At 47.4% G+C, this 12,145-nt stretch overlaps 1 protein-coding gene across 1 annotated transcript; it reads left to right on the top strand.

The window, feature by feature from the left end:
- Positions 1-7,537, top strand: LOC114588571 (procathepsin L-like). The gene is made up of 7 exons (XM_028713967.2): positions 1-233; positions 1,034-1,159; positions 2,467-2,625; positions 3,562-3,786; positions 5,015-5,174; positions 6,248-6,350; positions 7,274-7,537. The coding sequence occupies exons 1-7, from the start codon at positions 105-107 to the stop codon at positions 7,365-7,367; spliced, it is 996 nt and encodes a 331-aa protein (XP_028569800.2). The 5' UTR covers positions 1-104; the 3' UTR covers positions 7,368-7,537.
- Positions 7,538-12,145: the final 4,608 nt, after the last annotated feature.

The following is a 12,145-nucleotide window of genomic DNA, read 5'->3' as shown; positions in this document are numbered from 1 at the left end:
TTAACTGTTCAGGGGCTCATTTAACTTTTTACTCCAGCCCCATAGGCCTGCAACTTGACCTTTTTCTTCTAGTGGCAACTGACTAGCTTGTCCCCTGTGTAGACATGCAACTGATCTCTTTGGTGGCCCTGACCGGGCTGGTCTTGCTGAGGACCTTTGCTGCAGCGCGGGACCCAGCGCTGGACCAAGCCTGGAGAGACTGGAAGATGACCCACAATAAGGTTTACCGCGAGGTGAGTCCCCTCTTAACACATCCCCCAAGCCCTTCTCCAGCTGGTCATGAAATTAGAGCAACCAAATTGTGCTGCTAGCAGGGTGGATAAAAATCAATGGTTTTTTTTAAACAATTAAAAAAAATTAAATCGGATTTTTAAAATAAAATGCTTTTGGAGGAAAAATCGTTCTAAAGGTTTTCTATTTAAGTTACATTATAATCCAAAGGCTATTCATCAGGAAATAAGGATTTGTTTTAAGTTTTTCATGTGTGCTCAAACTCAGTCCAAGGTTTTTTTAAACAAGAAAAACGCTTAACCGCATCTGTTAACAAACACAGATACGTATGCTATAATGTTCTTAAGGAAAGGATTGTTTTTCTCCTTCTGATAAAGCACAGCAGAAAAGTTGTCCAAATATAAACAGTTAACTTATTGAACCTCACCATAATTTCATAATTATCTGCCAATGTATTTTCTAATAGTAGAACCAAATCAGTAATTTTTGATACAACTGTAAAAACTACTCTGAAAATCTATTATTCCAAAGATGAAGCCTTCATCTGGTTGTAAACATTAAGGCAGTACCAGCAAGAATGAGTCTTTCTGTAAAAAGTAAAAAATGGTGTAAATCAAGTCTTACTGACTAGTGATTTAAATTGTGGTTTAAATCGATGTGATTTAAATCACATCCACCCTGGCTGGTAGCATCATTTCCTGGAACTGGGCTCTCCTGGCCTCAAGGTCTCCTAAGGTCCTTTTTGGGGAAGTTGTGGTCCTGGACTGTGTCCATTATTCTTAGCCAAGTGTTTTTCTTGCAGAGGAACTCAGAGGACCACCGGAGAACCATATGGGAGGAGAACTTCCGGATGATTGAAGAGCACAACCGTGAAGCTTCCCAGGGGAAACATTCCTATCGGATGGCAATGAACCACCTGGGCGATTTGGTAAGAGTTCGGCTCGTATCACGAACTAGTTAATCTTCTCTAGATGCCTCAAATCACCAAAGGATTCACGACAGAGGGAGGCGAAGTTTGAGCTCAGGGTTTTGCCAGCTGACTGATCAATTCGTCATCATTTTTAATTTGTATACCATCTTTCTATCTTACAATATTCAAGGCGGTTTACAAGCCGAAGATCTTATAACAATCTAATGCAATACAAAAATGTGATGATTAAACAACTTTAAAATAGGCAACCTACACCAAAAAAGTAACATTCAACAATAATTAGTAAAGGTAAAGGGACCCCTGCCCATTAGGTCCAGTGGTGGCCGACTCTGGGGTTGCGGCGCTCATCTCACTTTATTGGCCGAGGGAGCCGGCGTACAGCTTCCGGGTCATGTGGCCAGCAGGACTAAGCCACTTCTGGCGAACCAGAGCAGCGCACGGAAATGCCGTTTACCTTCCTGCCGGAGCGGTACCTATTTATCTACTTGCACTTTGACGTGCTTTCAAACTGCTAGGTGGGCAGGAGCAGGGACAGAGCAACGGGAGCTCACCCCGTCATTGCGGGGATTCGAACCACCAACCTTCTGATCGGCAAGTCCTAGGCTCTGGGGTTTAACCCACAGCGCCACCCGCGTCCCTCCTCAACAATCATTAGAATAGTATAAAATAATTTCAACATATAAAAGTTAAACAGAAATCCACTCAACAGTTACAATAAATAATATCTAAACTAGAATCACAGGACATCGCAGGAGCTTTGAGCTCAAAAAGAGCTGCACCAGGGGACAGCCCTGTTTTGGGACGTTTTTAACATTTGACGTCTTATTTGTGTTTTTATATGTGATGGAAGTCGCCTAGGTTGGCTGGGGAAACCCAGCCAGATGTGTGGGGTATAAATACTAAAATTGCTAGCACTGTACTAATAATAGTCATGATTTATTACTTATAGCCTGCCCATCTGGCTGGGCTTCCCCAGCCACTCTGGGCGGCTCCCAACAGAATATTAAAAACATGATAAAATATCATATTTTGGACTCACAGCTGTCCATGGAGGCGCAGGTCAATTCTGTGTCCAGGACGGCTCCATCTGGTACGCAGGATGAGACCCTCAATGCCCACAGACTGGCCAGAGTGGTGCATGCTCTGGTTATCTCCCGCTTGGACTAGTGCCATGCGCTCTACATGGGGCTGCCTTTGAAGGTGAACCCAATCTGTTAGCCGCCACCCATCCTCCAGACACTCACACAGGACATTCACTGCCATTGTTGTTGTTGTTACGACTACTGCTTTTCTTTCCTCCCCAGACTAAAGCAGAGTTCATGGAGAGACTGAATGGACTCAGCCCTGAACTGCCCAGAGAGCGTGGCCGGAGAACAACTTTGTTCCAAAAATCTGACTACCCATCGCTTCCTTCCTCTGTGGACTGGCGCTCCAAAGGCTATGTCACCCCGGTGAAAGATCAGGTGGGTGTAGCATCGCCACTTAGGAAGGCTTAAATGGCCAAAGCCAGGGATTCAAAGTTGACAACAATTATGAGAATCCCTCCATTGTGGGGACGGATAAAAGTAGGCGCCATTTCTCCGCCTGTCCCCAATGCATCCCGTCCACTGCCTGCTTCTAGCCTGCTGTGATTCCACTTGTGCCAACGAAAATGGTTTTGTCTCACTTCCCAGGAACAGGAGGACAGTATAGATTTGTAACAGTGGTTTGCAGAGGGACATAGTTCAGAAGGCAGAAGCTGGGAAATACTGGATGGGGAACAGCTAGAAGAAACCCTGGAAGAGAAAGGGTTAACAGATTCAACGGGATCAGACCAGGTTTTTACCAGGTTGCCAAATGAAGAACAATATAAGGAATATAATAGATATTATTGAATATCTGGAAGTAAGAAACGAGAAACTAGCTGCCTTATTGTTTATGGATGCTGAAAAGGCCTTTGACAATGTTTCATGGACTTTTATGAAAAAGATGATAGAAAAAATGAGTTTTGAGGAATCATTTGGGAGAGGAATAGAGGTGATGTAGAATATAATAGATATTATTGAATATCTGGAAGTAAGAAACGAGAAACTAGCTGCCTTATTGTTTATGGATGCTGAAAAGGCCTTTGACAATGTTTCATGGACTTTTATGAAAAAGATGATAGAAAAAATGAGTTTTGAGGAATCATTTGGGAGAGGAATAGAGGTGATGTAGCTTAATAAGGACAGAAGGGGGTGTGATCCTTAATTAGGAGCACCGCCATTCCTAGGAGATGTATTCTTTGTTCTCTCGCTGTGATTATTAGAGTTTCTAACCGGTAAGAAGACTCCTTTTCCTTTCTTCTGCTTATCTACTGCCATGGGGGGAGGAAGCGGATTCCCTGAAGCCTGACACAAATCACTTGTCCCTTTTCACAGGGTAGCTGCGGGTCTTGTTGGGCGTTCAGTGCCACCGGAGCCCTGGAAGGTTATCTCGCCCGGACAACTGGCAGGCTGGTCTCGCTGAGCGAACAAAACCTGGTCGACTGCTCCTGGAAGCAGGGCAACCAAGGCTGCAATGGCGGGTGGCCAAGCTGGGCTTTCCAGTACGTGATGGATAACCACGGACTCGACTCGGAACAAAGCTACCCCTACGTTGGACAGGTAACCTCCAGACGAAACCTACCATTCTGTGATCCTGTGGCCTGTTCGCCACGCTCAACAGAATCTCTTTTCTTTCTCCGTCTTCACTCCTTTGGGACCAAACTTTAGTTAGGGACAGAGGAGAATTATTTTATTAAGTTTGAACTTAAGAGTCTTAACCCACCTCATCGGCACTTTCAGAAGTAATACACTGCCATTCTTCGACATTCTCTATTCCCTAAATATTGCAACATGGTCCATCCCCAATCAAGTAATGTGCCTGAGGTTGAATGTACAGTGGTACCTCGGGTTAAGTACTTAATTCGTTCCGGAGGTCCGTTCTTAACCTGAAACTGTTCTTAACCTGAAGCACCACTTTAGCTAATGGGGCCTCCTGCTGCTGCTGCGCCACCGGAGCACGATTTCTGTTCTCATCCTGAAGCAAAGTTCTTAACCTGAAACACTATTTCTGGGTTAGCGGAGTCTGTAACCTGAAGCGTATGTAACCTGAGGTACCACTGTACTGTGTTAGTATATTGGTGAAAATAAAATGTAAAATTTGTACTGTTAAAATGGGAAAGGGTCAAACCATCGCGTGAGGTGTTGAAATTTTCAAAGGTTGGCTAGTTACAATGGAATGGTCTTGGGGGTGGGGTGCACAATTTTTATTCTTATTTATTTATGATGCTTTTTGCTAAATAAAATTTGGCAAAACTTGGGTGTCGTCTTATACACGGATAGAGAATGCAGGGTGTGTGTGTGCGATTAATGGCAGCAGCAAGCGGGAGATTGGCAGCGGCGATTGGGCGGGTGATTGGTGGCTGCAGCAAGGCCTGCTGGTGATTGGCTGCGGCCATGGCAAGTGGGCTGAATAATCGGCAGTGGCGGGCAGGCGGGGGAGCAATTGGTGGAAGTGACCTCCACCACGCCCCCCAAAAAGCTAAACAACTTAATTTTGGGTTATAGAAAATAGGGGTCGTCTTATACATGGGGGTATACTAGCGGGAAGGTAAACGGCGTTTCCGTGTGCGGTTCTGGCTCGCCAGAGCAGCTTCGTCACGCTGGCCACGTGACCCGGAAGTGTCTCCGGATAGCGCTGGCCCCCGGCCTCTTGAGTGAGATGGGCGCACAACCCTAGAGTCTGTCAAGACTGGCCCGTACGGGCAGGGGTACCTTTACCTTTTACCTTTATACATGGGGGCGTCTTATGCGTGGAAAAATACGGCAATTGCTTGCTGTTTCTTTGCAGGATCTAGCTTGTACGTACAAATCCGCAGACCTCGCAGTCAGGATCAACGGCTACGTGGATATCCCGAGCAACGACGAGGCTGCCCTCCAGGAAGCTGTTGCCACTTATGGGCCAGTTACTGTGGCCCTGGACGCCTCCGACTTCCACTTTTACAGCTCAGGTAGAATTCTGGAGAAATGCAGCGACGAGGCAACTCCCTGGGTTGCATTGAAAACAGTCGTTCGTATAGGGAATCTGGAGGGTTGGAGTTTATGACCCACCATAGGAAAATAACGAGAGCTCATTGCCCCCTCTAGTACAGCTTCCTGTCCTCACAGCCGACAGCCTGATGCCCACATCGGTATCCCAAACCCAGGACCTGAGGTCAACAGCCACATTCCCCAGTTGTGATTCCTGGGAACTGGTTTTTGAGGACAGTAGAAGCAGAGTAAAGCAGACCCTCCCAAGTGTCCCTATTTTCCAGGGACAGTCCCAGATTTACAGAAGCCATCTGGTTTCTTATTTGACCCCAGAACGTCCTACTTTTCCTTGGGACGTCCCTATTTTAATGGGAGAAACTTTGGAGGGGATGGAATAGGACGTCCCTATTTTCAGGGGAGAAACGTTGGAGGGGATGGAATAGGACATCCCTCTTTTCAGGGGAGAAACATTGGAGGGGATGGAATAGGACGTCCCTATTTTCAGGGGAGAAACGTTGGAGGGGATGGAATAGGACATCCCTCTTTTCAGGGGAGAAACATTGGAGGGGATGGAATAGGACGTCCCTCTTTTCAGGGGAGAAACGTTGGAGGGGATGGAATAGGATGTCCCTATTTTTACGGGAGAAACGTTGGAGGGGATGGAATAGGACATCCCTATTTTCTGGGGAGAAACGTTGGAGGGGATGGAATAGGACGTCCCTATTTTCTGGGGAGAAACGTTGGAGGGGATGGAATAGGACATCCCTATTTTCTGGGGAGAAACGTTGGAGGGGGTGGAATAGGACGTCCCTATTTTCTGGGGAGAAACGTTGGAGGGGATGGAATAGGACCTCCCTATTTTCAGGGGAGAAACGTTGGAGGGGATGGAATAGGACATCCATATTTTCTGGGGAGAAACGTTGGAGGGGGTGGAATAGGACGTCCCTATTTTCACAGGAGAAACATTGGAGGGGATGGGGTTATGCAACACACAGACCCCAAGCCAAGGAGATAAGTAACGATATGACCTTAAATTTGTTTCCCCTCCATCCAGGAGTCTTTGACTACCCCAACTGCGGGACATCCTTGAACCACGCCGTCCTGGCCGTCGGCTACGGGACTCAGAACGGAACTCCTTATTGGATCATAAAGAACAGGTAGGGCAGAGAGCCCGGGTGCCAGAAATGGATGTGCAGTGCTGTGGGAGCTTATTGATCATTGTCGTGGAGGGTGAGGAGGGGCTTTGCCCGGCAAAGCAGGGAAAATTGGGATACCTGGGTGGACAGAGTGTACACATTGCACCTAGGGGGTCCCAGATCCAACCCCTCACATTTCCAGGTCACACTGGGTGAGACTTCTGCCTAAATTCCTGGAGCTGCCACTGTAACCAGGCAGAATGGACAATACTGAGCTAGCCAGGCCAATGCAAGCTTAGGTAAAGGTAAAGGGACCCCTGACCATTAGGTCCAGTCATGGCAGACTCTGGGGTTGTGGCGCTCATCCCACTTTACTGGCCGAGGGAGCCGGGGTACAGCTTCCAGGTCACGTGGCCAGCATGACTAAGCTGCTTCTGGCAAAACCAGAGCAGCGCACGTAAATGCCGTTTACCTTCCCACCGGAGCGTTATCTATTTATCTACTTGCACTTGACATGCTTTCAAACTGCTAGGTTGGCAGGAGCAGGGACCGAGCAACGGGAGCTCACCCAGTCATTGCGGGGATTCGAACCGCCGACCTTCTGATCGGCAAGCCCTAGGCTCTGGGGTTTAACCCACAGTGCCACCCGTGTCCCAATGCAAGCTTCCTTATATCCAAATTTCATAGAGATATGCACTCACTGGAGAAGTGTTGGTGAACTTTCACGAAGGGGTTCAAAGTAGAAAAAAGCAATCACAAATGGCTGCAGAAATTGTGAGAACTGAATTTTAGACTGGAAGCATGTGAAACGAAGGGAAGCAAAACTAACAGGTCCATGCATCCTTCGTCTGACCCCACCTGGGAGTCATCCCACTCTCCTCTCATTGCTTTCTGAAACTACTACTTACGGAGACTCTCTCCCCCCCTCTATCTTCCTTTCGCAGCTGGGGTCCCAACTGGGGTGAAGGTGGCTACATTCTGCTGAAAAGAGGATCCAATCAGTGTGGCGTAGCAGAGGTTGCTAGTTACCCGGTGTAAGCAGCTGCAGGTCCACAATCCTTCCTTCGGGGATTTTCCATCTGTCAGAAAACAATCAGGACCGCTGACCTTCCCCTGCACCTCTTTATCTGGTGCTTACCAAACGGAACAGAAAAGACATTCGGGAACCAAATCATTGATATTTTTAACAATAAAGATTTGAGCATGTGGTTTGGCTGTTTCCTGGAGGTTGCATTCAGTTTGAACACGGGTCCCTACCCTCAGGAACACAACTTCCCCTGAACTTCAACTACAGTCAAACCTCGGTTGTCAAACGTCATCTGTTCCGGAAGACCGTTCGGCTTCTGAAACGTTTGACAACCGAGGTGTGGCTTCCAATTGGTCGCAAGAGCTTCCTGCACTCAAGCGGAAGTTTGGCTTACAGGAAATGTTCGAAAACCGGAGTATTTGCTTCTGGTTTTTCGGCGTTCGGGAGCCGAAACGCTCGAAAACGGAGCCGTTTAGGAGCCCAAGTTGACTGTACCTCAAGTTTCCCTCCCTGAGACAGTGGTGGACTTTGGGCTTTGACATCCTAGTGGCGCCCTGTCAAAAATCCACCTTCCATTGTCCATCATTTTTTGCGGTGCCCAGTTTGGGCGAACCGGTCCTGCCACCCTAAATCAGACTCTTAAGATCACAACGTTGTCATTCTTACAAAGCTCCCCCTCTTCCCAAAGTATCACAATACCTCCCCATTCCATTCTCTGACCCATCAGCAGGTTCCCCACCTGTCCACTCACGCGCCTCAGTTTCTCTTCATCTCCCTCGCGTGTCAGGGAGACTTCACTGGATGTGGGGCTCGAGGGCAAAGCAAAGTGGGGCAGGCCTGACCCCTCACCTCCTCTCCCCTACTGCCTCTTGTAGACCAGAGATATTGAGCGAGGGAATGTGCGGCGACCAGAATTTGGATCGTCTCCCCTCGCGGGATGGAGTCACAACAGAAGGGCAGCACTACCCCGAGAAAAATACAAAGGAAACAAAGCTTGGGGTCCACATTTTTCATTTTATTAGATCCACTTACCTCTGGTGGTCAGTCGGGGTTGGACGTCCGAGATCTGGAGATGTCGACCAGGAGGGGCGAATTGCAGTCTAGCTGTGGGTTGGCCAATGGTCGTCTGGACCTTGGAGCAGGAATTCCCCAGGGGTCGGGCCCAAATGGTCAATACTCATCGCTTTGGTACGTTCCCAGTCCCCCAGCCTCCTTGTGTTTACATTGTTGGATCTCCCACCATCCCTTACTCATACGTTTTGCTTTCATGCTAGACCTTGTGTCGGCCGCCATATTCAGGGCCAGGCAGGACTCCCCCTGCCCCCCCCACTTGGCAAATGGGCTCGTGGTTTTTGCCTACGTCATAACAATCATCACAAGCGTGCGCGGTTAGGCATTGGGAAGAAAGGTTCTCCTTGCCTTCCACACAACTGGGTAGCACACAGAGCCACTGCTAGTGTTTTGTTGAAAATATTGGCACTGAAATTGATAACTTCTCTCTTTCATCTTTTGAAATTGATAACTTCTCTCTTTCGTCCTTTGGGAAACGGGCCTGCTTTTCTTTGGACAAGGGACCAAAATGCAACTCAGTTAATTTTCTGGGAACTGACACACCGTGATAACGAATTGCCATTTAGCGTTGGGGAATTATGTGCAGCTTTGCAGATCTGGAATACAAAAACCTACCACTTCCTCAAAAAAGAAAAAGTTAGGCTTGCAAGGAGAGGGAAACAGCTGAAACTGGAGAAGTAGGTTTCAAGGGCAGAGCGCTCTCTGCTGGAAAAGGTGTTTTATTTGAAAGGAGAGAAGAGGGAAGTTTCTAATGTTAGTTGCGGAGCGCTGGCTGCAATTGCCAGTTGCCACGGTACAGAATTTGGCTCGGAGGAAAGATTTAAAAACTGGTATTAAAGGACTTCAAGTTTTTTAAGAGCAAGGCACTTGCTTTCAGGATAACCTCATATACCAAGTTATTGAAGTTTGGACTGGTTGTACACGAACTGACACACAGAAGGTAAGCACTGTACTGTGATCCTCAGCGTGGCACTTATGCCAGCCTGTGCCCACCGGTTCCTCCTATGGCAACCAGAAAGGGTTTTGGTGAACCATCTCCTCAAAACTCAACAATGCACCAGTTCGCTCTCCCTACTCAATTCCTCTTTCCGTGGCTCGGCCTCTTCCGCCCTGAACATGCCCATGTTCCCCTGGATGCCAGGACTGGGCAGACCTCCCCTTTCTGAACAGAGGTGGTACAAAAAAGCTTCTCTCGGTGAGTCGGCGCCACCAGGGCTGAGGTGGGAGCCTTGTTGCCCAATGACTGGGGAGCGTGCCTGCATTGTTTGGTCTGGTATCCTCCAGCAGCCCGTGTCCTGCCACACACCCCAGGATGCCAGCTGTGCCCACCTGCCCCCAAAGAGTTGTGGCAACCCCAAGCACAGTTCCACCTTTGCAGAAACCGCACTTCTCACGAAGCTGAAATTCGAACTCTAGTTTGGACTGCACGTCCACAAGCATGTTAAGAAGGGAATGTGGAATTGGCTGCAGAGTTTTTTATGATACGATAATCTTTATTGTCATTGTCCCATACAGAACAACGAAACTGAAATTGAAATTTTTCTCAAGAGGAAAGAAGAGGTGGAAAGCAAGCTCAGCGGTAGGCCCCCAATGCCAGAGGCAGGTTAAGTAAGGTGTGTTTTGTGTCTGTGGCATGGAAAGGGGCTTCAGCAGCCCTGCGCTGCTTCCTTTCCTGCGACAAGCAGTCTAGGATCTATTTTATACAAAGTCAGAGACGTTACACAAGCCTGTTCAATGTGTGCAAATTATGCCTGGCAGTAGCTAGTGTCGCCGTTTTGAAAGACACAAGTATCGGGGGGGACACACACACACACACAATCCCAACCAGGGCTGCGTTCACGCTCACAAACATACTTTGGGTGGTGCAAAAGAACAGGAACAAAAATCCGCAGCTGTTCTGGAGTCAGCTGCGAATCCTGCATGTGATTTGGTTAGCTGCATGTAGGAGGACAAGTGCTATGGAGTCGGGTTAGAGAGAGAGAGAGAGAGCGAGAGAGCAGGTGCTCATAGCTTCAGGGCTATTCCAGGGGCGTCCGGACTGGAGACTTTCTCATTTTTTGTGTGACATGGGCTTTTCAACATGTGATGGTTGAAGGTTCCTTTTGGGGGTGTCAGACAGGGCCGGTCCAAACCATTTCAGCACCTAGAAGAAGGGAAACCCAGCTCACAGCCTCCACTAAATCAGAACAGGGTACAAGGGGGGGGGGGCGGCTAGGGGATGCTTGGCATCGTGCGAGAACCTCAGGCTTTGTTTTATTAAAAGAAAAAGAGGTTTGGAGGCCTAATGGCTGCAGAGGTGCAACATCACCGGTGATGTCTGCTAAAATAAATCAGAATCTAGACAGGTGGGCAAATAAGATTTTCAGAAGTTGAGGGTGAAGTTCTGTTGAGAGGGGGGGAAAGCAGAATTGTGCAAATCCGCCTATCGGAATGCAAGATTCATCTTTCTCTAGCACAGGTTTTTGTTTTTGGCAGGTTGCACACATTTCCCCTCACTCTTGCCCAGCTGCCAAAAGTTTCAACAGGATTTCCAAATAAAAAAATTCATGGTGTTGTGTCGTCAACCAATCGCAGAATGTTCCGGCTCCTGGTTCTCGGGGCGTGTCGTGTGTGAGAAGCCTGCCTTTAACTTTCCCCGTGACGAGACCCCCCCCCAACTTTAAATGTCCGACCAAGCTAGCAGGAGGCCTTGGGTGCGATTTTTCTGACAACGCCAGGGGCACTCGAAAGACAACGAGGGGAAAATTCAACTGCGGCTTAGACATCTGGATAGCAGCGTCATACTTTATTTAAAGTAAACCCATGTTAAAAACAAAGTTAAAATGAAAAAAGTGGTACCTGAAAAATAAATTATTTGATATAAAACAAAATCAATAACTTAAAAACACGCTAAATATACAAAAAAAAGTCTTAAGCATATATACTGTACAGTATGGGGGGTGGGTGGGAACCGATTAAAAGCCTTCTGTTTGCACAGGCAGACGACTTTATTAGAAAAAAGGAAAAAGAAAGGAAAAAATAAGGTTACACTAGAGATAAAAAGGGAAGCCAAGGGAGGGTGCCATTTACAGCTCACTGAACTCGATTGCAAAACTGGCGTTAACGACTGCAGATGGCACCCACCCTGAACGTACACGGACTATTTCAACTTACGGGCGAAAGGAGAGCTGCGTCTCAACATAAAAGCTCCGAATATCTTTCCACTGTTCCTTCTTAAAATGACCTCGTGGGGTGGGAAAGTTGCTCAATATACGGCGAAGCGTTTTTTAAAAAAAACGAAATAAAAAAACAGGGAAAACCAAAACCGTTCTCGGCGAGAATCCTTTTAACCTTCCTTCGGAAACGTTAGCACAAATAAAGCAATGGCGTTTTTTATATATATATAAAGAATCGAATCTGGCTGGGTTTTCGTTAGCGTTAGGCGAAAGTATAGAAACTCCACGCAACAGGGGAAAAGAAAACCAAACCAAAAAATAAATTAAATTATAAACAGAAACGAAACGGAAATTTTCAGTAAACCTATAAAAGTCAGTCAGTGGGATGTAAGAAGGGTCGGCAGCCCGGGCCGTAGGCGTGCCAGTCCCTGCGTGTGATGTGGGTTCACACTTTGCTTGCCACACTAATAATGATGCTTCTTTATTTTTTAAATCATGCACTGGGAGAAATAGAAGAGCTTATGTTATTCCGGAAATGGATCGTTTGCACTACACAAAAATGC

The sequence above is a fragment of the Podarcis muralis genome, chromosome 18, assembly GCF_964188315.1.
Source record: "Podarcis muralis chromosome 18, rPodMur119.hap1.1, whole genome shotgun sequence".
Lineage (NCBI taxonomy): Eukaryota > Metazoa > Chordata > Lepidosauria > Squamata > Lacertidae > Podarcis > Podarcis muralis.
The sequence above is the reverse complement of the archived record's forward strand: the minus strand, read 5'-3'. Positions and strand labels throughout refer to the sequence as shown.